Source organism: Myiozetetes cayanensis, unplaced genomic scaffold, assembly GCF_022539395.1.
Source record: "Myiozetetes cayanensis isolate MyiCay16 unplaced genomic scaffold, myiCay2020 scf3, whole genome shotgun sequence".
Lineage (NCBI taxonomy): Eukaryota > Metazoa > Chordata > Aves > Passeriformes > Tyrannidae > Myiozetetes > Myiozetetes cayanensis.
In genome coordinates, this window is record NW_026087521.1 from 3811373 (window position 1) to 3839198 (window position 27826).

The window sequence follows — 27826 nt, forward strand, 5'->3', positions numbered from 1 at the left end:
GCTGCCTCCATCGTGCTGAGAACCAGTCTGCACCTCGCCTGCCACAAACAAACAAGCCAAGAGAGACTCCTTGCTGCGATCTTTTGAAGTTTTGGATGCCCTAGGGTCCGTGCCTAGCAGGAAGTTAGTCAAACATCACGGGAAGCTACAAAAGCAAGGAGTGAGCCTATCCAGGCCGGAGCTGTTATCGAGGGCAGGGGCGAGTGAAGACACTATTTGGATAACCCTTGCTCAGGCACCACAGCTCGGACTTGCGTTGCAAGGCAAATATTTACCTATGGCCTAAACAAAGTCAGAACTTTGTTCAAAATACCGCATAACTTGAGCTGTTTCCTTGAACTTGTCTCAGAGAAGGGAAGGACTTGTGTCTGCTACCTGCGCGGGGCCGTTCTTAGGAGACAAGCTGGAGGAAGATGAAGGTTCTGATCTGCTTCCTGGTTTTGTCCCTCGTTTCTGGAGTAGGAAGCTTTGATCTTGTTATCGACGAAATCCCAGATGTGAGTATTCAAAGGCAGGGCCTAGGTCTCCCTTCCTTGCTGAAGTGGCTATGGGAGCCACAGTGGGAGAAGAACTGGGTCACTGCCTCACCTCTCTGCTGGTGCCCCGTGGATTCTCCTCTGCTTTTATCTGTAATTGGGATTGTTCTGATAGTTGGTTTTCACCTGTCATTCGTAGTGTTGCTTTTTTAATAATATTAAAGTGGGGATAGCATGAGCATGACTCCAACTTTCTTTTCAAGCGGGTTTCATATTTTTACTCCAATGTTACCTTTTCTGGCGGTTTTAACCTTTGTACGTTCCACTGGGCCTCTATAGTCAGACCTTCAGCATATTTTATATCCTGTTTCCATGGAATAAGCAGAAATAAAACAACTAGACATCTTTGTGGATGGGATGTCTTGTGTGGACCACTATGATCTTCAGCAAAGGTTCATACAGAGTGGGGTTATTGTTAACAGTAATTCAAATATGAAGACTCTATTGACTGTACATTCCTCCGCAGAGGGATGAGATGATTTATGGAAGAGCTTAACTGAGTTAATACAATGACCATGAGAAGTAGTTACTAGCTTTGACTCTGAAACTGAGTCCAAATCTAAACCCCTGGACTCAGGTGAACTTAGATTTGGGTGTCTACACCAATTTCCACATTGCAGTGTTACATTATTTCTGTGAAGTCAGCAGGGATGATGTGAAGGTTTCTTTTCCTTTGCAGGACTAATAAAAATCCCTAGTGAGCTGGGCTATATTGTTTTTCTTTCTTCTTACAAGACTTTTCATGGCACAGCAACATTTTTTTTTTTTAAGTTTTTAATTCTGAGGAAAAATATTCCAGACCTGTGGTATCAGTTTAACATCAATGTGCTTAGATAATTTAAGTTAATTTTGTGCAAACCTTTGTGTGTATATTATCATGTAAGTTGGTAAGGAACTCATGTACTTGAACTTCTTTAGTGCCATAAATTAAACTCATAACAAAATTTAATTAAGACTATTGCCGTGGTGTAAGAACTACACTTCTAATGGAATCAGCGCAGCTTTGCATTTGGAAAAGACCTGATGTTCTTTTGCTGTCAACAGGATAAATTTAGTTCTTAGTTACATTAGTGTAAAACCAGAGACAATTTCTACTGGTCTGAGCAGAAATTCTCAGAAGTCCTCTGAACTTGCTGATTTAAGCTAGATCAGTGTCTGAAATGCTATAGTTACCATGGCTAGACCCATCCTAATGATAATCATCTGCCTCTTGCTCTTTATGGTTATTTCATGTTAAATATTACTCCTTGTTTTAGAAGGAAAGTCCATAAAATGACGGTAAAGGTCATGATCTCATAAGAATTTATAGAGCTTGTTGGCCTCTGAGGGAAATTGAGTGATTGAGGTTGAAGGATTTTGTCTGAGATGGTTTGTGCATCTGCTCCTCACTTGCAGCAAGGGGAGGTAAATTCCCTTTGGAACTCTACTAAAGAGCTAATCAATAATAAATCAAGTGATAAGTCAAACACCAAGGCTGGCAGCAACAACTCTTTCTTTCTTCCTCTTTCTCCTTTAGGAAGTGGAAAACTTGATTGACCTAGAAATTGATGGATTTCCTTCAAGCTCCAAGACGAGAAATGGCAGGTACCAGGTACAGTACCCAGAAATGCTTCCAAAAAAGGGAATCAAAAATACCTGGGAACTCTTTCCAGGAGGCTTTTTTCCATGTCAAGGGTTGTGAGTGTGCAATCAGGAGGGACCAGTAGGTCCCTAAAGGCATTGAGACTTCCATATCTCTTGTTGGGATAAGAACTGCTACTATTCTTTAAGCACAACAAGGCTTTGTTTCATATCTCTCCCTAAGGAACATAGTTCAGATGATAAATAATGGAAATGCTTGTCTAACTTCATGTGTGGTGAAAATCCCATTGGTACTGGTGAGGCCTTTCCATGAAAAAACAGAGAAGGACTTCAGACACTGGCAGTGTGGGCTGAAACCTTTCAGTCCTGCAGGTAGTAAGTTCATTCCTATTTAACTCTGGTAAAGAAAATGTGACACTACGCTCCAGTGCAGCACAGTGTCACCTGGGTGATGAGCTGGTGGAGTCTGAGACCAGGACAGAAAGTTTGTTTCCAGCCCACTGATGGGTTGCATATTGTTATAGTCTGTAAGCCTGGGAAAGAGAAACCTTTGAAACAGCATTGAAGGAGTTTTCCTGTGTTTTACATGGTAGCAATTAATGATAATAATCATGAAATCAGTAGTTTGAAGGTATTAAATTTTATTACACTGCATGAAAGAAATGATGATGAGAGTGGACCTTGTCCTCCACCGGGCTCTGGTGCTGCCTTTCTTGAGCTTGTTCAATATAGGGAAAACAAAAGATCCTCTTGAGTGAAGTTGGATTTCCCAGCATCTTTGAAGTTACACACAGGCAAACCTGATTCTTCTTTATCCTGAGGCTTTTCCAAAGGAGCCCCACACAGAGTGTAAATGGAACTTATTGACATCTGAAGACCCCCATTACAGAGGCAGAAAGTGGCAGATTTTAACATGAGCATGAGTCAAGCCCACTCACATTTGCCAGGCCAATATTTAAGTAATTTAATCATGATCCAAGCAGAAATCCTCTCTAGCTGCACTTCTTCAGGGCATCATCTCTTCCTAACATGTCTGTATTAATGCCATATGTATTATGTTGCCTCTTTTCCCAAAAATTCCAGGTACACAGAGGTGTAGACATATGCGTGCAGTAATTTGCAATTCTACCAGTGGTTTTATTACACCAGTTACTGCTTATATTCCCATATATCATTTCCCATCCTTTACCTATCAAATGAATCTTTGCAAACCAGTAGAACTAAGATCTCATCTACCTTTATGTTAGTTGAGTCAGAATAAAAGATAATCAATGAGACTAAAATGAACTGTGCAAAATATCTTGAGACATGAGCTCTTGACCAACAGCAGGCACACAGTTATTTACTGTTCATCATTAGAGGAAGGTTGTCTTCCAAATATTTGTTTCAGAGTTATGTTTTTCTACAATGAGGTAGACCCAGTGAAGTCACTAGCCCATGGGCAACAGGACAAGAGAGCTCCTCTGCAGACCCAACTGATTATCTCTAAATAGACAGAATTAGTTTTTAGGTCCAGATCAGGTATTCTGGTGAAAAATATTTGTTCCTAAGTAATTCCAGAAATGCTGTGTCGCAGGTATGTGGGTGGTCCTCGTGACCACAGCAGCAGAGTGTCCCGTGGGCTGGAATGCAGGTGACCTTGTGAACCTCTATGTGGTGGTGCACAGGTGTTATCTCTGTTTAGAGACAGATAATGCAGCTTGTGTCTAGACTGTGAGGCAGGATGTTCCTCCCCTGTGTTGGTCCTGATATCTGCCTGTTGAGAGCCAGGTGAAATCACATCTGTTTCCTCAGTGCTCTGCCTGCCTGGTTTCCTCTCCAAGAGGATCAGCACAGGAAGGAAAAATGAGAGAGAGGTTGGAATCATAGAATGGTTTGGGTTGGACAGGGCCTTAAAAACCATCTAATTCCAACTCCCTTGTCATGGGCAGGGACACCGTCCACTAGACCAGGTTGTTCAGAGTCCCATCCAGCCTGACCTTGAACACTTCCAGATCTCATCTTCGTTTTAGTTTCTCAAGTTAATTTCTGTCAAATGCAGTAGAATGTCTCTGAATCTGCTTTCCTTGTTTTACCAAGTAGCTGTGACATTCATGCACAGTGATTTAAACAAAGATCAGTGTAAGGGGCTAAATATCCATAAGCCTGCACAGGTTTCAGGAGAAGACAGGTCCCAGTACCTGATGACAGGGCCTGGTATCTGTCAGACCAGATCCTTCAAACAGTCTCCATCCTAATTAGCAGTTTGACACACACTAGATAGATACGGCACAAGATCCTCTTTCTGTGCAGTGCCATCATCAGCAGGTCTGGATGTGGTTTAAAGGATCAACCATGAATCCTCATGCCAGAAAACAGCACAGATCTCATGTGCCACAGAGGCCCATGTTCTCAGTAACCACATCAGCACCCAGACCTGAAGTATTGGTATCCTCAAGGCCTGGTTGGATGCTCCAGGGGCTTGGAGCAACCTGGTCCTGTGAAAGGTGTCCCTGCCCATGGGAGGGGGATTGGAATGAGATGGTTTTTAAGGTCACTTCCAACCCACACCATTCTGTGATTCTGTGTTTCTATGATTCTAGGATTCAGGTACCTGAAGACACAGGTCTGTCCTGCTGACCTGTTGGAGTGGCTGCCCTCTGCAGCCTCTGAGATCCTAAGGGGTATAGTTGGCCTGCCCCATGTCTGACCTCTAACAACAGCTGTGGGAGTCACTGTGTGTGCAAGTGATCAGCTCCTGTCTCCATCAGCACCTCCCTCTTCTCTTCCACCCATCAAAAACCATCAGGAAGCAAAACTGGACAGCTCAAAAGCTTTAAGCAGCCATTCCTAAAGTGGGTCAGGAACCCTAAGCTGAGAACTAGAAAGGTACCCCAATAAAACAAATCCCCTCTGTGCTAAGGTCTTAGCCTTCATCTTTTGAAAATTAAATTTGTTTCAGTAAGGTTTGTTTAATATTAATTTGTATTCCAGCTGTTGATGCTCCCTATGCCAAGAGGATGTGTGGGGACATACACGCCATGAACAGTCACTCTTCATGGTCTGGTTCTTTATCAGATGTGAAAGTCCATCACACATACAGGGAAGTTTGTGGGGTGTTAGGATAGACTGAGCAAGGATCAGCCCACTGGGCTTTGCAGAGGGTTTCGAGAGCCATAAAATTCCAGATCCTGAAATCCCAGTCCAAATGGTTCAGGCAGAGCCTGTATAGCTGGAAAATAAAATCCTGCATTTGTTCTCAGGCAGATGGAAGTTGTGTGGTCTCTCTATGTGGCTTTAAAGGATCCTTAAAATCACCTCTTTAAAATGATCTTGCCATGACATCATCATCTCTTATACAGCACAAGCTTTCCCTAGAAACACTGTATTAATTAGCATCAAGTGAACTTAATAGCTGTAGGTCAAGCTTTATGTGCATCATGTGACTAATGCCATTTTCATGAGCATCTTCTGTGGTTTTGTGTCCCCTTGGATTCAGGTGCTACTGAAACCTTAGATGAGACCTGTATATTTGTTTTTATAATTTAGCCACAGATACCTGAACTAGTCTCCCCAAGTTTTTGTTGTAATCTGTGGAGCTGAATGGCTCAGCCCAGTTGCCTGCAGGTATGGATCTGGGTGTCCAAGACACCTTCCTGGGTGTCAGATATCATGGAGAACCTACAGGAGCCTCATGATCTGCTGGATCTCAAGGTGACAGCCAGGGTGGTGTCCTTGGGCACTGCCAGCAGCAGTGGGTGCCCACTCCTCTAATCCCTACAGCCAGCATGGTTTGGGGTAGGACTCATTCAACCAAACCAGGGTATTTATTTTCAGACGAGGGAGATCACACCACTGACCTTGAAAAGCTGAGCTTGCCTAATTGTGATGATAACACCAAAGTAGGATCTCTACGTCCAACAGTTTCATCTCCCCCTAGGGCTTGCTGAGCCAAATCCCACCCCAGGATTGTTTGTGTGAGTTTTTTTAGGGAATTAAACAGAATTATTCGAATGGCCACAAGATGTCACCACCTCTTCACAGAAATTTCCAAATGGAACTATTCATAGGACAGGGGGAAAGAGCACAACCATTAACGGGCAATTTCAGATCTTCTAAGCAGTGCATAGGTAACTAACTTTCATATGTACACCAATATAAATGTAATATCAATTATACAATAAGGCTTTTAATACATACACGTTGCATATAATATATAAATAAATATTCTATATTGTAAGTGAAAATGAGCTAAAATGGTCTGGATTTTGAGGTTTTTCCACTTTTCCTAAAAAGAAAACAAAACAAAACAAAAAAAAGCTCTAAAAAGAGCTTTTTCTCTGTTAAAAGCTCAGGTGTCTGAGGATGACTTTCTGCCAGCATGTTTTGGCTTCAGGAAGAATGTTTTTGTTCTATGTTTTCTATAATAGAAAAATAAAAACAGAGGAAGAGAGATGTCCTGGTTTTGAGAGGCTCTGAGTCACAACTGTGAGATTGCATGTTCCAACATTTCATGTGGAAATAGATAAAATAAGACAAAAGGAATATTGAACTAAGTCTGAGATCTCAAACCAATTCTCATTCATATCCAGAGAAGGGCAATGAAATTGGGGAAGGGTCTGGAGCACAGGTCTGATGAGGAGCAGCTGAGGGAGCTGGGGGGCTCAGCCTGGAGAAAAGGAGGCTCAGAGGGGACCTTCTTGCTCTCACAACTCCCTGACAGGAGATTGTAGCCAGATAGGGGTCAGTCCCTTCTCCCAGGCAATAAGTGACAGGACAAGAGGAAACAGCCTCAAGTTGCACCAAGGGAGGATTAGATTGGATATTAGGGAAAATTTCTTCACTGAAAGGGTTGTCAAGCACTGGAACAGGCTTCCCATGGAAGTGGGGGAATCACTATTCTGGAAGTATTCAGAAAGCATGTAGATGTGGTGCTTAGAGGCGTGGTTTATTGGTGGACCTGGGAGTGTTCAGTTAATGGTTGGACTTGCTGATCTCAGAGGTCTCTTTCAGCCTTAATGATTCTGTGATTCCTAATCTTACAAAGCAGCTTTTAGACACTCTGATCCCTGTTTTGAAACAGCCAGTCTGTGTTCTCAGCTTTGCTAAAATACCTCCTCCATGTGTTCCTTTTCCAGCGAAGCACATCTGACTGGGGGTACGTTGGAGATCTGGTGAGTATTTTATTTCCTCTGTGGACAATGATACCGAACAAAGTGATTTTCTAGTTAACCATTTTTTTGGAAATCAATCCTTCTGTTTGTTCAGTTCCTTGTTTTTACTGCCAGTTGGGTATTAACCTATTTTCTTTAAACAGAGCACTGTTTGCACAATGCTGTTGATACATCTGCTCTTGGAGGGAGAAGGGTATGGTAAATATGAAGAAATAAGCATCAATAGTGATTAGACAATGTCTTAATAGACCAGTCTAATACTGTTCTCCCACTGCTGTGGTTTAACCATTTACAGCACTAGGTCAGTAACCAATTCTTCAGGTCTCCTTTATTTAGGACTTTCGTTGAAAATGTGAGCTCTCTCCTTCTCAGTATATGATGCTGAGGATTACTGCATAGCTTTACATGCTGCCCTGCATCAATAGAGTCATTCCAGGGACTGGTTGCATGGTGAAAAACAAGGAAAACATTCCCTCTTTCAGCTGAAATGTTATAATGAATTATATTTACATGAGTATCCTACCACAATTGCCAGGTAAAATATGGAGATGTCTGGAACTTGAGCTCACTTGAGCTCACCTAGTTGCCATTTTTAACAGCAGTTAAAAATTAGGCACTGAGACTATAATAAAAAAAGGTTGATATTGCCCTCAAGGGCATTTTTCCTATTGATGTCCTAAATTTATAGAGTAATTCTGTCAATTTCAGGGGGAGGACGATGACAAGATAGGTCTGTACAGCTACAAAGTTCAATCCACCATAACATCTCGGTTGGCCAACACAATGATCCAAGCCAGAATGGTGAATAATGCAAAACGGCCCCAGCCCATAGTGTTTGATGTGCAAGTCCCCAAAGGAGCTTTTATTGACAACTTCACTATGTAAGTAGCGGGCAGGTATCAGCCTTGTGCTCTGGGCAGTGTTCAGTGGGGTGGGAAGGGAGTATTTGCAAAAGCAAAACACCTCGTTATTTTACTGGTTCTTTGTAATTTTAGCAGGCCTTCTCAAAGAGAAAAGGCTCATGCCATCAGTCTGTCTGTCTGTCTGTCTGTCCAGCTCTTCCTCCCTGGTAATTATTGGGCCACTGGCCAGTATCAATAAAATTGGACAAAAAGCCTCAAATGGAATAGGCCGTGCAAATGGAATAGGCCACATGTGCTGTGCAAGTTGGCACCAGATCAAAGGAGAGACACCCAAATTAGAGCCCTCACTGAACAGAAACTATCCTGGTTCACTATAAATTCAGAGAGGCAGCTGCCAGCTGGCTGGTCAGGAGATGTGTCCCAATCCATGTCCCACACCAGCCATGGCACCAGTAACTTCCTGCCCTGCCCAAAGCATGGGGAAGGCGTGAAGGAGGAGGAGGAGAACAGATCCTCCTCAGAGCACAACAGTGCTGGCTACTTGAAATAAAAAGCAGGTAGGGAAAAAGATAGAGATCTAGTGAAAATCAGATTTGATTACTTCGGGGTTAAGTAAGAATCTTCTTATTTCATTTCCCACCAGCTTAGATTTCACTGATGTGAAGTGAAGAAACGGTCTATTGTAAAGTTGGGTTTTTTTTCAAACTGACTGTGCTTCTCTCTCCTAGGGATATCAATGGGATAACATTTACCAGCCACATTCGAGAAAAATCTGAAGCCAGAAGAATGTACTCCCAAGCAAAAGCCAAAGGCAAAGCTGCTGGAATAGTCAGGTATAAAGACTTTGGCATATGGGGTTTGTCCTGGACTTGTTCACAGGAGAACTGAGGTGACCCATCTCAGGAGGAGGTAGATGAGGGGGAATCCTGGGAAGGGAAATTCTTTCGTAGAGCAGCTCTGATATTTAATTAGCGCGGACTTAAATTGTGTTTCTGCTTCCATCTTGCTAAAACATACTGTGCTGAGAGACCATTGCAGCTCCCTGATACAGGCCACAGTTAGAATCAGACTCAGCAAATGCATCAGTCTAAACCAAAATGCAGAGAAGCTTTCTTCCTCCTTGTGTTTTCTCAAAAATAACCCCACAGCTGACTTTTCAGGAGCAATGCCTTGGATATGGAAAACTTCCAAACCGAAGTGAACGTGCCCCCTGGAATGAGGATCCAGTTCCAGCTTCACTATCATGAAATGATTCGGAGGAGACTGAGCTCCTACGAGCACATCATCTCTGTGAAGCCAGGACGCCTGGCCAAGCACATGGAGGTAAAGCAGGGCTGGTGTGTGAAGGCAGAACCCCACAGGTGAATCCTTGCTGAGAAAGCAGCCGTGGCTCCTACGAGCCCCATAGCAGGACACTTCATCTCCATGTCAGGGATATGTCCCTACCCATGGCAGGGTGGTTGGAACTAAATGATCTTTAAGGTCTCTTCCAGCCCAAACCATTCTATGATTCTATGACTCTAAGAGAAACCATCTCCTGGTTGTGGAGGAACAACTTTTCAGAGATCACCAACTCTCATAGGGCACCGTCTCATGAAACTGGGATTATCATGAAAAGCACATTTCCAAATAAATATCAATATTGTTTGTTTTCCTTCAGTCAAGGCAAGTTCAAACAAGCACATATATATGTCAAAGCTTGTTTGCAAGTGGTTCTGATGTGAGTCAGTCACGATTCAGGAGATGCCCAGCTATGCAAGTATGAGAGGAGGCAGGACACATTTGCTCCTCAGTAGACCAGGTTACCCAAAGCCCTGTCCAATCCGGCCTTGAACATTTCCAGGGATGGGACATCCAAAACCTCTCTGGGCAGCCTGTGCCAGGATCTCACCACCCTCACAGTAAAGAATTTCTTTTGTATAACTCAGCCTAAATTTCCTCTCTTTCAGTTTGAACCCATTACTCGTTGTCCTGTCACTACAGTTCCTGATGGAGAGCCCCTCTGGCTTCCCTGTAGCCCCTTCAGATACTGGATGGTTGCTGTGAGGTCTCCACACAACCTTCTCTTCTCCAGGCTAAACAGCCCCAGTTTTTTAAGCCTGTTTTTGTAGGGCAGGTGCTCCAGTCTCATTATCAACTTCATGGCCCTCCTCTGGACTTGCTCCAACAGCTCCATGCCCTTCTTGTGTTGGGGGCACCAGAACTATGTGCACTATTGTTACTTGTTCTTGTGCAGTCTTAATCTTACCCTCTTTCTTATACTCATCTGGAGGTCTCCTCTCTCCTCCATCAAGAGACACAAGATGCAGGGCTTGCTGGACATTTCCACCTGACCATTCTTATGTTGCTGTTTCATAAATGCCTTCCCCATCTTTCCATGGCTTCAGCACAAGGAAAATTTGCTGCTCACATTTCCTGGGTGCAGGCTGTGATCCGCTTCAAGCTGTCCAAAGGCCTGACTTAGTCCTGCTGGAAAGGACATGCTCTGCCTCCTGGTTGTCTTACCAACTATTCAGAAACACAACCAGGACAAAGGCCTTATCTCAGGCTGACAGGACAAAAAAATCTATTTTCCAAATCACCTTGGCCAACCAAACAAAAGTAAACATACTCTCTGCATGAGTACAGGAGTAGAGAACTCATGACAGAGAGTTCCTCCTGGCTTCCTAACCCAGAGCAGCACTGAGGCACAGTAACCTCATGCTTCCTTTGTGGTTTTGTTCCCAAATTCTTTCCGTTCTTCAGACACTTTTGTCTTACCTTTCTACCATGGTCAATTTTAAGCATTGTGTGGGTCCCCACCATGAATGGGGTTGGCCCTACTGGAGCATCCTCAAGGGGAACCCTCCCCCTCGCTGGAGTTTGCCTGTGGAGAGTTCCCAAGGCCCTGGTGCCACCCTGGCACTGCTCCATGCTAAGTGTCCTCCCTTCCTGCCTTTAGGTGGACGTCCGCATTATTGAGCCGCAGGGACTTCGCTACGTGCACGTTCCCAATTCCCTCGGAGATCATTTTGATGGAATCACCACCATCTCCAAGGGAGAGAAAAAGGTAACCAGTCACAGACTGGAAAGAGCATGAAAACTTCACTTTTTACACTTGGGCCCTATGCGGTCCTGGCCAGCATCCTGCTGGGATCATGCAAAAATATGGCAAAAGTCTGTCTTTACTGCCATAATTATCTTCCAGGCACTATTGTTTCTTGGTATACAGGCTCAAATTTCTGTCTCTTTCACCCAGATTCCCAATTTAGCAAATTATTTCAGAGGTACTGTGGGGCTATATTAGGTCTTATCTTCTCAGGAAATTTTAAGTTATCCAGTTAAGACAGGGGGAAAAAAGCCATAAAGTCTGTGTGACTAAACAAGTGACTAATTAAAATCTTTCCCAATGCTCAGTTTACAGAGAAAGAGCTCTTGTTTTTTTGGGGAAAAAAAAAATCTATTAAAATAGTTTTAATCTATTAAAAATATTGATAAAATGATAAAATGGAGAGTTTCAACCAGGAAAATGTTAAATAAGTCAATGCATTACTTACTAGAAATGCTTTGCGCAGCTCTAATTGAAATATTTGGTGCTGTAGACGGGTCATGTTATTTGTGTCACAGTTGCTACTGCTGAATCAACATATCCAGGCTGTTTTTCTTTGGAGTCCATTTTAGCTTAAACTGAGAGTACAACTAATGAAAACAGAAAAGCGTTCAGTGAGATTCAGGTATTTCATGAAGAGATGGACTCTCTGTGTTTTCAATCATCCACCTTTCACACATCACCTGACTGACTGATGATCTCTTCTCATTTCAAGGCTCACGTTTCCTTCAAGCCAACGATGGCCCAACAACGAAAATGCCCCACGTGCTCATCCACAGCAGTGGATGGAAACTTTGTGGTGCAATACGACGTGAACAGGGAAACCACGGGTGGAGAACTGGAAGTAAGTGTTGCTGTTCCACTGGGAAGAGAGATCTGGGAGTACAAGAATCGCTGTCATTAAGCAAATTGTGCCAAACTTCATCCTTCAGGAGCATAAGCATGAGAACAAGCTCTGTGTCCAACTGAAAGAACAGAGAGATTTTTAAGTGGGCAGAATGGATTTACTTAATTTATGACTAAGACATGGGCTTACACATAGTCAGGAGCAGAATCCTGTCGTGTCCAAAATCCAGTGTCTTTATACCTAACAGCACTCTGGTGATTTAATGTTGAATCAGAGTTATTGGATGTTGTACCAGCACATCACAAGGAGACAACCAGAACATCACTATTTTTATGTTAACATGAAGCTGAGTTACGAGATTGAATTATTACAGGCAGAACAGTCTTTTTTTAAAATGGTTTTCATTCCTCCCTGTGCTAGGGCATGGCAGTTGTCTGAGAATCAGACTTTAATTCATGAAAAGTAAAGACTGTGGAGTATAAATGGTGTAAGGCTGCAGAGACCTGCAGAGCCAAAAGTTAGAATTGGACAATAAAGAAGAATAGTAAAATAAAATAAGGAAAAATAATTGGCTCATTAAGAAAATAAGAATTTTCTGTGCTCCTGCTGTCTTGAGTTTTCTGAAATCGTTTCTATAGCTCACTTCACCGTGATATTTTTATTTTATTTTGCAGATTTTTAATGGATATTTCATTCACTTCTTTGCTCCAGAAAATCTTGATCCACTGCCCAAAAACATTTTATTTGTGATAGATGTCAGTGGCTCCATGTGGGGACTGAAAATGAAACAAGTAGGTGTTTGACCTCTATTGCAAAATAAGCCTCCTGCCAACTTTTCCCATGTGCTTTACCATGCAATCCTGTAACACACTGGAACACAAAATACCTGTTTAATTCTTTACTCTTTACTCCACTGAAAATCTCACTGAATTTGGAGAATATTTGGTGAATCAAAGACTCCACGATTTTACTCTTCTATGTTGCAAGAAAGAGGTGGTGCCATCATAATACGGATTTTAGCTCTAAATTAAAATTTTAATTGACATCACAAAACATTTTGCAAAGGTTCTGACCCCTTTTTCTCTAATCTTCCCTATTGAATCCTGGGGAAGTCTCAGTGGGGATACTACATCCCTGCTTTCAAAATGTGGACAAATTGCTGACAGCCCTCTGAAGAGCAGTAAGAATTGTTTAGACAACACAACCCAGAGAGGGGGAAAGAAATATTAAAAATAAGAACATTTAATCTGCGAAAGGAAACACTTGGAGAGACATAATCAGCCTCCAAATATGCAAACAATTGTTCTGAAAGGGAAAATCATCGACTGACAATCATGCCCACCCACAGTAGAATAAGATGGAATCAGAAGGATTTACAGCAGGAGAGGTTTATATTATATATTAGGAAAAACTCTGTAGTTCTGAGCGGGGAGTTCAGGAGATGGCATATCATGTGTCACTGAAGGGTTTTAAGGACTGACTAGAGAAACATTAGCTGGGGATGATCCAGGTATATTTGAATTTGCTTCGGAGCACAATGGTGAGTCTTGGCAGATTGCTTCCTGGGGGAAATCAGTGCTGCAAAACTGGGAGACAGGCTGCTTGTCACTTGTTTAAATCACCCATCTTCAAAGAGACCTTACCCAGCCTGAAACAACTGCACTGCAGACAGAGCTAAGTCTCCTGAGCTGATCCCAGCAGGTGCTCTCTCCTGAACCACCGGTGCTGCTCCTTCTCACTTCACTCCATTTAGCAAGGCTGGGTTGAGTCACATGAGCTTAATCTTCCTAATTGCATTTTTCCTGTGTTTCTTTGGCGAAAAATCCAACTTTATGCAAGAAGTATAAGAAAAACAAAAAAGGGGGAGATTTGGACAGCAAATTCTATTTGGGATTTCAGTGCTCACGTGACTATTCCTCAGAGGCAACTATTTGCCTGTAGTCACAAGTTAAGAAGATGCTTTTAGCAACAGGAAATACAAACTCACCTTCTCTCAAATTTCTCCTCAGACCATCGAGGCCATGAAGGCAATTCTGAGTGAGCTCCGAGCTGCTGATCAGTTCTCCCTCATCGACTTCAACCACAACGTCCGATGCTGGAGAGACAATCTGGTCTCAGCCACCCCAGCGCAGGTTGAAGATGCCAAGAAGTACATCCAGACAATCCATCCCAATGGGGGTATGAGGTTTTGATTGCAAGGTGCTCGTGGAAGTTAGAGAGCACAGGAGTGGGTACCTCAGACAGCCTTCAGATTGGCAGGGTATTCCTAACAAAAAGTCTGATTCCCAAGGTAGGAAAAGCATGCCTTGGGGCTGAATGAGAGCAAGAATTACATTTTAATGTGCTAGGGGATGGGATGGCATTTCCTTCTACTGATAAAGGTAGGGCAGATAGAACACAGGCCATAGAACAGCTGCCTTTAGTCATTAGGTCCTACCTCCAGGCTCACAGATCCCAAAGTTCCTTGAAAGGTCAAGTCCACCTCATGCCTTTGTAAAGCACATCATAAGTAGCCCAACTCCAGGTTCCCCACTGGCTCTAAATTGTAGACTTGACCCTGACTGATGGAGATCCGTGTGACAGCAAAGAAACAAAGGGTGATTGGTATGTTAAAAGCCACAGAAGCACCTGAGAATGGTCACATGTGAATTAGGGCTTCTTCCCCCAGAAGTGGTGGGATCAATAGCCCAAGTGCACCTCACTTGGGTAAAAAACAGGAGTAGCTGCAAGTTTTCACTGGCAACATGAAGTTATAGACTTGCCCAAAATCATCTATGTGCTGGGAACAGAAAACCATGCTGTCTGACTTTGTTCCCCCATAAGAATCAAGAGATAAGCTTAGACACCTGCCCCCATCCAGAACAGCCAGTTTCAATGCAGCATTTTATTGTCTTGTCTCTGGATTCACTGATTGTTTCTTCCTTGAGAAAGACAATACCTATTTTCTGACTGCTCAGCCATCAGATTCCTGTTACTCTCATAGTGATTTCTTCCTCTGCCCCTTCCATGCCACAAATCAAGCCTTTAGATAAACTCAGCAAACACACACCTCTTCTTGCCCAAGCAATGGGCTGGTGGCCAGAAAAGAATATTTCTTCATGCTCTCATTCAATCACCTGCCTGCAAACCCACTAACTCTCCCCACAGCAAATACTTTCCAACACCTCAAATGGTCCTGCCAGAATTAGTGAGGGGGAATGGGAGGGCCCACATGAAGATGACAGCCTGGGATGATAAAGGAAGCCAGAGTGCAGGCAGGTGTACCATAAGCATCACAGAGGAGGGGTTTTGCTGCCTTGATCTCAGGTCTTGTCCATGTTAATTCCACCATAACCTTAGAACTGATCTGGACTCGACAAGAATCAAACTCATTTTCTTCCCTTGTGTCTTTGACAGGCACAAATATCAACGAAGCTCTTCTCCGAGCCACTTTCATCCTGAATGAAGCGCAAAATTTAGGCATGCTGGACCCCAACTCAGTCTCCATGATCGTTTTGGTGTCTGATGGAGACCCGACAGTTGGTAAGGACTCTGCTTTGAGTGGGAAGAAAGGCCAGTGGGATTAGCCTGAGAAAATGTATCAGGTACCAAAAAAAGAGTCCAAACAAATTATCTTTAGTGAGAACCATTTCTTAATCTCCATCCAGGAGAAACTTAAATGTTGCTGCAGGTACTGCAAAATGGAAATTTGGGATGGTTGTCTAGATTTCCCTAAAGTTAAGGGAGAACCAGAGACACTGGAAGAGCAGGAATGTGCTCACCTTGAAGGAGATTCCTCTGTTGCTCAGGTGAATGTGCCCCTCTCTGTCTCTCCAAGGTGAGCTGAAGCTGACAACGATCCAGAAGAACGTGAAGCAGAGCATAAAGGATGAATTCTCTCTCTTCTGCCTTGGGATTGGGTTTGATGTGGATTACGATTTCCTGCAGAGAATCGCAACCGACAACCGTGGCATGGCCCAGAGGATTTTTGGAAATCAGGAGACTTCTGCCCAAATGAAGGTGTGTTTCTGCCCCACTGCCTCTGAAACTCCACTGTCCTGTTCACAGCTGTGGAGCTGGGTAACTCCACTGTAAAGAGGGTCACAAAAAGCATAATTCCTCCTGCAGAGTCCTACAAGATGTCAATTGTATTTTACCTTAAGTTCTCCTAGTTACAGGTTTTTTTACTGTCTATAGCACAACCTTTACTTCTCTCTGTAGGATTAATATTCTATAAAACAACCCTGGCTATAAAAAAAGATTTTCTGAATTAAAATTAAGGCCTGGATTTTAATTTAGACCATCTCAGCACTAATAAAAGGCCTGGATATAAACACAAAATGACAATCCAAACCTTGCTAGTGTAAGAAAAAGTTCAGTTCAAGGAGGCTCTGGCTCCAAGTCTGTGAGCAAGAACTCCTCCTGACCAAACTCTGACATCCTTATGCTGTTAGTATCCAATGATTTCACCATGTATACAGGCTTCTCATACTGCTTTCCCACACAGGTGGGCCAGGACACACTAGCTGGTGTTCTGCCAAGCAGAGCAGCCCTGAGAACACAACCCCTGTGTATGAGGCAGCCCCCAGGCACAGCACTGCTTGGGTACCTGTTTTCCCTCTCTGGTCCCATATGCTCAGCCCAGCCCTGCACACATCCCAGTTCACATCAGCCAGGTACAACAGGGGCAGAAAGGGACACACAGTCACAGCACAGAAGTGAGTAAAAATCAGACACTGGTCTATATCTTGACAAGAATCAGATGGGAAGCAGCTGTGTGTCTTACATGAGAGGTGACCAGCCTGAGAGTGGATTCAGGCCCATACACACCTGTGCTCAAGCCTTTTAGGTCTAGGAAAAGCACAGCCCAGGAGCTTCTGATCATCCTTTAAGTTTCACAAGACTTGGACCAGATATTCTTGCTGTACCCCCTTACAAGTGTACTAAGGTGGAAGTATGAAGAAATCTGCAGTCTGAGACAGGGAAAGTCCTTCTTGCTCACTAGGGCTCCAGGTTTTGTCAACTGTTGTCCTTTCAGTAAGAGTGTCATGTGTGGAGGGTCACTTTAGGTACAACAAACTCACTTCTCTCTCTCCTTCCATCTCAGAATTTCTACAACCAGGTCTCCACCCCACTCCTGAAGAAGATTCAGTTCAACTACCCCCAGGAGTCAGTGTCAGATGTCACCCAGAGCAGCTTCCACAACTACTTTGGTGGCTCAGAGATTGTAGTGGCTGGGAAGGTCGACACGGAAAACCTGCAGCACCTGGAGAGTGTCGTCACAGCGACTGCAGTGAGTGAAGGTGTCCCTGGGATACCTGCTCCGAAAATTTGGGGTGGTTCACTCACTCACGTGTACAGGCTCCCTGCTGAAGGTTATTTCCAGTGGAGAGGGTTTTTCCACTTAGGTTTTGAATGGGAGAAAACTCATGGGGGGTTTGTCCAACAGTGTTTCATAATAACTTCAGGTACAGCCAGGAATAGTCAGGACCTGCACCCTGCAGCCTGCCAGAGGAACTTCCTTCTGATTTATGTGCCAACGAGATTCAATCCAGACTAAGACTACAGATTTTCTTTTGTGCTTTGTGAAGACATAGGGATGATCCTAAGGCAGCCAAAGGTGCTGGGATTTTCTAGAAGTGACCTGGAAGTGCCCATGGGCAGAGCCAGAGTGGGTCCTTTACCCCAACCATGCCAAGAGGGGAGCTCAAAAGCGCCTCATTCTCCTGGCTCACTTTCCATTACCTTTTTCTCTCATTGGCTGCGTAGGCAAACGCAGAGCTGGTCATGGAAACCCTGAGAGATGTTGAGGAACTGGATGGATTCATGAAGAAGGACAAATACGCCGATCCCGAGTTCACCAGGAAGCTGTGGGCCTATCTGACTGTCAACCAGATGATGGCAGAGAGGTGAGGAGAGGTGTGGTCAAACAGACCTGTCTGTGGGGATGAGGGATTGATTACAGAGCCTGAGTGAAAGCCATGAGTGAGAGCAGCTCAGTATCAGTCTCCTCTGAAGCAGAAACAGGTCCCCTGCTGAGACCAGCAGTTGGGCTGGGCTTCTTTGAGTGCATGCCAAAGCCCACAGAAGCCAAAAACAGTCTCCTTATGGAGAGTGCATTCACATAGACCCTCAGCCTTTCCTTCTTGCAACACCTCCCAGTTTGGCTCTTTGACCTCTCCATGGTGGAACTGCCATGGCAGCTGCCCTGTGGAGCTGCTAACCATGCCTTCTGCTTCTTTTTCCGCCCAGAAACGCAGCCCCCACCGCAGCTTTGAAGAGGAACATCACCAAATCCATCCTGCAGATGTCTCTGGACCATCATATCGTCACCCCCTTCACAGCCATGCTGATAGAGAACGCCGAGAAGGACGAGATAATGCTGGCAGACCAGCCCAAAGACCCCAGGAAGGGCTGCTGCTCAGGTCAGTGTCTCACTCTGCCCATTACTGCATTCCTCATTTTGGCTTTGTTCTCCTGGTGTTGGAAGAACAGCTGTGTTCACTGTTCACACCAGGTGTTTCCACTTAAAGGATAACCTGTGTTTTTAGTGAAAGCTGACCAGATCTTCAGCCCCCTTGAGAGCATCTTGCTACGCAGGTGCTCCTTGGAGCCATTGGCTTCAGTGAGGATTGACCGTGCAGACATGATTTTTCCAATAAGCCCAAGATGTCACAAATTGAACATCTTCTCACTGGGACAGACACCTCTAGTTCTCTGCCCTGAAGCTGTAGAATTGGCATAACCATATTTTATCACCCCTTTTAAACTTTGGAAGCTTCCTGAATTGTTATCAGTCAGCCACAAGCCGACATGGAATCTGAGTTGCTGTAAAAACTGAGTCCCTAATTAATTAAACTTCTGGATTTAAAACCTTTATTTCAATACATGTTCCAAAGACCTTGTTATATACAGCAACCTTATGTCCAGCCAAATGATGTGGAGTTGGCTTGTTCTGGTATTATACACCAGAGTCAATCTCAAAGTCAGTAACTGCTGACATCCCTGGGTGTCCAGTGCATGCAGAGTCATCCCTGCACAGCCACGTGCTTCCAGTGAAACTTAACAGCAGCTGTTTAGCATCTTCATCAGTCAGGGATTTGGAAAAGCACAACTGTGACTGTCAGGAAAACACCACCAGTGTTGCAGAACCACTGAGAGTAGAAGATTAACCCCTTGAACAACTGATTCTGTTGATTTAAAACCCATTCATGAATGGGACAATTCACAGTTGGTTGTGAAGGAAGGAAAAAACCTACATTACACCAACAGACAGCATAATCCAGCTGGCTTTTCACACTGCATGGAATTGTCACTGAAATTCCAAGCACACATTCAGAACACTCAGCTCTTGTGCTTCTGGATAACTATAAAAATGTTCTGGCTCAGTTAGATGGGGTTCTTATGTCTGCCTTCTTCAGCTGACAACCACCAAACAGTCCAGCCCAGAAACAGCATGTATTGCATTCATGTGTAACCAACTCATTATACACAGCACCAGCTGACTAATTCAGACCATAATTATCTTGATTTAGATGATACAGAGGATTTAAGTGATTTTAAAAGGATATCTCATGTCTCTGTGTTTAATGGAATAGTCAAAACTTAACAGCACTGAAATCAGGGTCAAAGCATCCATGGATTTCAGGGGCAGTGGGACAAATCTCTTGAACCTTAGCAGAGGGCAGAGCTTGTAAAAATAATATCAAAGTAAATCTGGGCTAAGGATTGTGCAACACATGGGCTGTACCAAAAACGTTGGCACGTGTGAGGCATGGAATGGATAATCTGAAATAGAATTTTCTGTCTGTCTTATACAACTCCCACCAGAGCTGCACTGTGAATCTTCACAGACAGAGACTGCGTTTTACAGTGAAACCTCTCACTTTGCAAAGGATGGACTGGTGTTATCAAGACAGACTTGTTGCAAAACTGGACTGTGCCTGGGACAGCTTCTCTGTGCATAATCGTCTGTGAAATTAGTATGACCTGGGAACTCAGAAGTTTTTTGTCCAGTTTTTAGTTCCTGTCCTATCTGGATTGATTTTACACATATAACTGTGATAGTAGAAATATCACTGCCTGTGTAAAGAAGAAGATGCTGACAGAAATTTAGGAGATTCAGCTGTGCAATTTTCTGTCCTTCTGTTTTTCCCCAGTTCTTGTTTCCCCTGATTCCTCTTCATAGCAGTAAATATCAACCATTAAAACAAATGGATCATTTCATGGATCATTTAAGATCATGTTGCTTTATGAACTAAGTGGGAGAGACAGGACACTTTCTCCTGCCTCCATCATGGTAAAGGGAAACAGAATTCTGGTAGAAGGGAAGTAGAAGGGATGTTATATTAAATCCTTACACTTCTTTGCAACCTTTATGCATGTGGGACATCCCAGGCCATGCAGGAAGAGTCCCACTTTTTCTCAGGCCCCTCAAATTCAGGACCCAAGCCAGCAAAGCTTTTACCACGTGCTAAATTTCTAAAAGTCAGCTTTTTATTTGGCAAAACACTTGGGCCCTTACACTGGGGGCTTTGCTAAAATGGGGGCTCCTCACATGAATAAGAGCTAAAAACTCAGGCTCCATTTTTCACCAGTAGTTTATGGTTGGTTCAGCTGCCCTGGTAAGTCATAATCCACTAGTGGAGATAGTGGAGTAAATCCCTCCTGGCTTTATTACACAAATCTGTCCGCTGTAAAAGGTGTGGAAACCTGCTTTACACTGATATAAAGACATCAGGCTCTGATCTACTGCAGTGTTCTAAAAATTACACTATTAATATGTCAGCGCTTACAGAACCCTAATTATGGCTGTCATCTAACAGGTACTCTAGGATTAACTCCAAATGCACCCAATAACAACAAAGGTATCCCAGCCTGGGCCAATGTCACAGCTGTGCCAGTCAGCTACATGCCTGAGCAAAGGAGTCCTCCTGTGTCCTCTCTGAGCATCAACAGAGGTAAATATACAACATTTCTCCTCAGAGAAACACCAGGCAGCAACACCCATCACCTAACAACTTACCACCATCACTGGAAGTGTTCCAGGCCAGTTGGACAGGGATTTGAGCAACCTGGTCTAGTGGAAGGTATTCCTGTCCCTGGCAGGGCCGTCTTTCAGGTCTCTTCCAAACCAAGCCTTTTTTTTATCAAATCAAGCTTTTTTTCTCTGTAAATTATGGAGTAATTTTGGCTTTGAAGAGATGAACCTGTAAAAAAAAAAAATGCTGTAAGTTGCAAGGATGAAACTATTTTGGATCCCAATAGGATCTAAAGCAGTGCTGGCTGTGTGCTTCCCTGAGCCTGGGGCTGCTCCCTCTGCTTAACTTCAGCTTCTCTGCAGTGGCAAAGCCGGTGCACAGTTAGTGCCACTGTAAAATGACAGATGAAAGCTATTGTGGAGTTACTGCTGTTGTAAATGACAGATGAGTGTTCCGTGGTAGATAAAAATCTCCGAGTGCACTGATGACTGATGGTTCCTGTTAATTCTTGGGACTTTGCCACAGTTTAGTGCCTACTTAAAGGAGCCAGCTGTGAGAACCATTGCCTGTAAACACGGTGTAACTGCAATAACTCCGTGTGCAGTGTGTGCATTTGTGTAGTGATCAAACAAAGAGCTCTCCAACTCCTTCTGAGCACAGCTCAAGAGTTAAACTGAGATTTTGGAGAGTGAAGAAAGTGCTTGGAAAAGAAGGTGAGCAAGGCAACATTACCTGCCCAACTTATACGAGCATTTTGCACTGGGAGTTCTTTTGTTCCTTGAAATGTGGTGCTTCAAAATCCTCTGAGCAAAGTGTCTCACTCAGCCTTTGTGTCCCTCCCCTGGCCAGGTGGTGCTGACCTGCTTCTCACACTTGTTTGTTTTCTGTGTTTCAGTTGACAATGACCCACATTTCATCATCCACCTGCCCAAGAGCCAAAGGAACATCTGCTTCAATATCGACTCAGAGCCCGGGAAGATCCTAAACTTGGTTTCTGATCCTGGGACCGGTAAGGGAGTAAAACATGCTTTATTTTACCACACAAATTTTTTATCTGGGGTCTGAAGGATGTTTGGAGGGAGCAGGGGAATTGTCTGCAGGGGGGACTGTGCTGACAGGAGTGTGGTCAGAGGCTGAGGTTATTTTCTTCCATATCTGGAGTGTTGTGTCCAGTTTGAGCTTTGCAGTACAAGAAAGATGTAGACAAACTGGATCAAATCCAGTGGTGGCAACCAAGACTATTCTGGGGCTGGAGCAGAGGACACAGAGGTAGAGCCTGGCACATCTCCAGGATGCACAACTAAAGGACAAGAGGCTACAGAAATGAGCTGCAACAGGTGAAATTCAGAGCAGGAGTGAGGATGGCCAAACACCGATAAAGGAGCCAAGATCATGGAATCATTTAGTTTGGAAAAGATCATAAAGATCATTGAGTCTGGCTATTAACCCAGCACTGTCATGTTCATGGCTAAACCGTGTTCCCAAGTGCCACATGCACATGTTTTTTGAACATTTCCAGGGCTGGTGACTCCACCATTTCCCTAGGAAACCTATTCCAATACTTGACCACCCTTTCAGTGAAGAAATTTTTCCTAATATTCAATCTAAACCTTCCCTGGCACAACTTTATCCTGTTTTCTCTTGTCCTATATGAAAAGCCATGAGCATTTGGGGGCAGGTGAAGCTAGGCTGGATTTTGGTACCATCCCTCCATTGCCCTTTCTGCTCCATGATTTTCATAGACAGTGAGGGACTGAAGGGCTTATGAACAGCAATTCCCACCAGATTATTATGCAAAGGAGTGAACAGTAGCGTCAGGAGGTGGTTTAATAAATAATTCTGTTCTCTTGGCTGGCAAAATAAGGAAAACAAAAGGTCAGAGGGGTTCCTGTTTCCTTTGATACCGTGGTATTCCCTGCTGAGGCCAGAACTCCAGTTCTCCAGGAGATGCTCCAAGATTTAGGTGCATTTTGCTTTTCTGTTCTTCACAGGAGTTGTGGTCAATGGGCAGCTCGTCGGGGCCAAGAAAGTGGAGAATAAGAAACTCAACACATACTTTGGCAAAATTGGTTTTTGTTTCAAAAACAAAGGACTGAAAGTGGAGATCACCACAGAAACGATAACACTGAAAGATGGATCTCACGCCATCACACTGAGCTGGTCTGACACGGGGCACATCATTAGGAAACAGTAAGTTGAGCAGCAGTTTTTACCTGCTCCCACAAGCACATAATGCTGTTTGAGATACCTTCAGGGTTCCTGCCATGGCATGGCTCACAACATCCAGGAGACATTCACCTGCAGATTAACAGTGTTGGACACCCTACAGCAGCTCTTTAGGTGATGGGATCCCTCCAAAATCTCTATTCACTGTAGCAAGAGCTTAAATTTGTAGGGCAAGATTTGGTTGCTTAAACACAGGTGGCATGAAGTGTCTGTCCTATTAGGCACTGTCCTGCCAGACCCCTGGGTACCACTCTCAAGGCTCTGATGGATCCTCTGGCATATCTGCCACCTCTGTGTGGTTGTTCTTGGATACCTGAGAGCATCTCAAGGGGCCTGAGAGCTTTTGTGTGAGCAGCTGAACTGAGCCTGCCCTTTGGTTCCTCTCTGCCAGGCTTCTCATTTCTGTGAAGAAGGAAAGCAACGTTACCATCACTGTGGGGCAGGAGATGTCCTTCATGGTTCTGCTGCACCGCGTGTGGAAGAAACACCCAGTGAATGTTGACTTCCTGGGAATCTACATTCCCCCTGAAAACCAGTTCTCTTCTTCAGCCCATGGGCTGATAGGTAAGGGCTGGGGGTCGGGTAGTGGGAGCAGCAGGGCAGTAGGAAGGGGTTTTTTTTTCTAGGTCTTTGAGTGAATTTCAAAATCCCGAGTTGGAAGGGACGCACAAGGATAATTGAGTCCAACTCTTGGACAGGACAGACCCAAGAATGCCACCATGAGCCTGACAGCACTGTCCAAATGCAGGCTTGGTGCCATACCACTTCCTTGGGAAGGCTGTTCCAGTGCCCAGCTGCCCTCTGCATGAAGAACCTTTTCTTAATATCCAGACTAAACCTCTCCTGGCACAGCTTCATGCCCTTAATTTTTTGGTGTCTGTATCCTGATGGAGAAGGTGTGAAAATTATTCAAGAAGAGAATGGGGAAAATTGCAATGTCCTGAAATTCCCAAGGACACTCCAAGACATCAGGGACCGGGAGATTATTCCTTGTCCCCAGGTGGAGAGGGTGTTTTCAGAACAGACCTAACTAGACTTGGTGACACTGTGACAGGGCTTTCCCCACCTGGCTAAACTGCTAAAAAGACCTAAGAAATAAAATAAAAATACCTCAACAAACCCCTCAAACCTTCTTTCTGAGAAGGTTTCTGTGCAAACATCTGTAATTCAGCTCTCCCCTGAATGACGGCCCTTACTGGCAGTGGCATAAAACAAAAGCAAGGGCTCAGTTCATACAGAAAATCAGCCCTATAAGCGGTGGACCCAACCAAGGCTCCTTTTAAGGTGTGGGAATCCTGAAGAGCAGAGGTTGTTTTCCCAAATAGTCTTTGCAGCTCCAATTTGCTTTCTTAGAACAAGTGTGTCGGCTCAGCAGCAGAGCTCTTTATTATCCTGGTGTGGGTGATCCCACAGCACTGGAGACACAGTGCCCTGTGATCCATGAGGGTTTTGCCTGCTGAAACTAGTCTGATTTTCCGAAAAGGCCCAGCAGCAGCTGACCTGGAAGATCTCAAAGGAAAAAAGGTCCTGAAACCTTAAAAGATCGGGATGCACAAAGAGTTTTAAACCTCTCTCTGATCAGGTCAGTTTGCCTCTGAACCAGAAGTGTCCATCCACCACCAAACACCTGGGCAACCTCCAGAGAAACCACAAGCCATCATGGAAGTGAAGGGCAACAAGTTCACTGTTACCAGGTAGGAATCATGTGCTTTATTGCTCTCTAAATCTGACTGCTCTTTTATGATGTCAGTGTCTGCAGGCTTATTGAGTCTCAAGGATCTTGGGGGGAAAAAAATCCCAATTTTCTCTCTGCTGATAGCCTGGGTTCAGCATTTGGTAAAACACTTGTTCCAAGTTGGGTTCTTTTGTATTTCAAAGAATCATTAAGACTGGAAAAGCCCTCTAAGATCATCAAGTCCAACTGTTAACCTGACACAGGTCTATCACTAAAGCCAGGTCTGTAAGCACCATATCCACATGGTTTTTTTGAACACTCCCAGGAATAGTAATTTCACCACTTCCATGGGAAGCCTGTTCCAACGACTGACAAACCTTTAAGTGCAGAAATTTTTCCTAATATCCAATCTAAACCTCCCTTGGCACAGTTTGAGACCGTTGCCTCTTGTCTTATTGCTTTTTACCTGAGAGAAGATCCCAATCCCCATTTGGCTCCCACCCTCCTGTCAGGGAGTTGTAGAGATCAGGAGAGTCCCCCTGATCCTCCTTTTCTCCAGGCTGAGCTCCCCCACCTCTCTCAGCCACTCCTCACAGGATTTGTGCTCCAGACCCTTCCCCAGCTCTGTTCCCTTCCCTGGACATGCTCCAGCAACTCAATGTCTTTCTTGGGATGAGGGGCCCAAAACTGAACACAAGATTTGAGCATGAACTGCTCTGTCCTTAGAGCTGCCCAGCACCTGACTTTGGACAGTCTGCCTGTGTGTAACTGCCTGGAATCCCCACAAAGCCCATGAGGTCACAGAACTGTAAAATTAATTGCATTTTGTGTTTGCTTCCACTTTTTGCTGGTGGAAGACACATATTTCACCGCTTTGGCTGAACAGTGCCATGGCTGAGAAGGATTACCAATGTCTTCTTGTCTCCTTGCCATGTTGTGGCTCTCATTTTGGGTGTCCTCTCCCTCCCAGGGGTGTGCAGAAGGACTACAGGACAGACCGTGTGCTCGGGACCGACGTGCCGTGCTGGTTTGTGCACAACAGCGGGAAAGGGTTCATAGACGGCCACTACAAAGATTACCTCGTCCCCCACCTCTACAGCTTCATGAAGAGACCCTGAATGCTCCACCACAAAGCCAGTTTAGTACAAAAAAAGTCTTATCTGCTCCTTCATGCCCAGACAACTCCTCTGAACAGCAGCTGTCAGCCTGTCATGCCACATCGACTGCAGGCGACTCCACTACTGTTTGCTTTGTAACTGCTCAGTGTTTCAAAGCTCTGTAACTCCCTTTTCTGCTAAGAAATGAAATCTGTAATAAAGTGACACGCTGGGTTGTAGGAGGTGTCTTGCTCTTGGCGTTGCCTGATTTAATGGGTTGTAAACTCCACTAAAAATTTCAAGTGTTGTGTAAAATCCATTTCACAGCGGAGCTGTAACAGTGCTGTGGCTCTTGGAGTGTGGGTAACACACAAACAGGCTTGAGAGTTATTTGGTACTTTAATTTAAGCAGGTTTAATACACTTCTGTGTTTTCAGACTGCTGGGAAAATGTAAGTTCATACCATGCTGGACTGAGCAAAAAGAAGGGAGGTGCATGAAGTAAAGGGAATTTAAAAGAAAAGGAACATGGGCTCTGGAATGGGTATCATGAGGAGGGTCCTGGATTTAAGGATGGATTAACCAGTGGTGAAGGATGCCCTTGAAAAAAACTGATGCTGCCATATTGCAGGAAAATTATTTAAAGTTAGTTAGACAGCCTCCAGCCTGTCTTTTGTGAGAATGTCAACATCAGAAACAGAGTTCACGCACCGATACAAATCCATGAAAGCAGGAAATGTTCAGACTATAGAAATAATCATCAATACTAAAAATTTTCCTTCCAGCGGGCTTGGTTCCCAAAGGATCCCTTACTCTTCAGGAGCATTCAGCAGTGAATGAGATCAGTAGTGGAACAAATATGCCTGTCTGTGCACCGAGAGCTGGATTTAAAACTCTGCTTTCTGGTAACCTTAGAAAAAAACATTGGCTGTATCTTTTTCAGCAGCCCTAATCCAGGAAAGGGACTCAAGCAGCCTCTTTGCCCTTCTGAACTTTGGTTTCCTTCACTAAAAGCTGGTATGGGATCTTTGTTGCAGCTGTGTCAGGAGTGAGAGGATCAATATGGTTTTAAAGTGTCTCTTCAAAGTTACTCTCAGAACTGTCAGCAACTTCTTAGAAACCATTTATTGCTTCTTTGAACTCATCCATCAGCTTTGGCCTTCCCAACATCCCAAAGCAGCCAGTTCCCTGGTTTAGCAAGGCTCTAGGTGAGGAGAGGAAAACCCCCTGAGTGTGTTTTTAAATCCCTAAATCAGTAATTCCACCATTTCCTAGCCTGTATGTGAACACAAGCAGTGAGTAATCATTCTCTGATCTTCCCCACGCAGTTTATGACTTGTCTACTATATTCACTCAAATTTGTCAGGTTCCAGAATGTCAAGTGTAATTATTTTCAGTGATACAGAAGCTCTTTTGTTCATCATTCTCCTACACATCTCCTCTCCCTCAGTACCTGTTCTTTGAGAAAGGGCAGGGCTGTTCACACAGGCCAGGTCATACAAAGAGCCTGAATTTACAGACAAGTGTATTTTCTGCCTCCAGTTCTCATAACTCTCTGTTCTTCCTGCCCAGGAACCCTGAAAAGCCACCTGATGTCCTATGTGAGGTTGTTTCAGGAACTTCAGACAGCTGATGTTTTATTAAACCTCTGCAGACTTCCAGTTTCCTGCAGAGTACCCTGGAAACCACAAATCAACAAGAGAGTGACCTTCTGAGGCAAGGAAAGGGAAGAGGTTCCAGAGTCACACAACCCTCAGGTGATGGGTTTTATTTTGCCCAGGACAACCTGCATCTTTTTTTG

At 44.2% G+C, this 27826-nt stretch overlaps 1 protein-coding gene across 1 annotated transcript; it reads left to right on the forward strand.

Annotated features, from left to right (window-relative positions):
- Positions 1 to 308: 308 nt before the first annotated feature.
- ITIH2 (inter-alpha-trypsin inhibitor heavy chain 2) lies at positions 309 to 26265 on the forward strand. Its single transcript, XM_050324024.1, has 21 exons — positions 309 to 497; positions 2053 to 2127; positions 7235 to 7270; positions 7979 to 8151; positions 8862 to 8966; positions 9294 to 9456; positions 11075 to 11182; positions 11937 to 12065; positions 12743 to 12859; positions 14078 to 14246; positions 15465 to 15590; positions 15886 to 16067; positions 17155 to 17340; positions 17817 to 17956; positions 18300 to 18472; positions 20873 to 21007; positions 21924 to 22037; positions 23020 to 23218; positions 23646 to 23818; positions 24837 to 24948; positions 25900 to 26265. Exons 1-21 carry the CDS (start codon positions 414 to 416, stop codon positions 26045 to 26047), a joined length of 2847 nt encoding a protein of 948 aa, XP_050179981.1. The 5' UTR covers positions 309 to 413; the 3' UTR covers positions 26048 to 26265.
- Positions 26266 to 27826: the final 1561 nt, after the last annotated feature.

Bases quoted from the DNA above. Each gene is read 5' to 3' on its own strand.
- ITIH2 (XM_050324024.1), top strand. From the start codon at position 414: ATGAAGGTTCTGATCTGCTTCCTGGTTTTGTCCCTCGTTTCTGGAGTA. The intron at 8,967-9,293 runs GTATAAAGACTT...CTGACTTTTCAG, and splicing joins AAAGCTGCTGGAATAGTCAG to GAGCAATGCCTTGGATATGG. The intron at 15,591-15,885 runs GTAAGGACTCTG...TGTCTCTCCAAG, and splicing joins TGATGGAGACCCGACAGTTG to GTGAGCTGAAGCTGACAACG.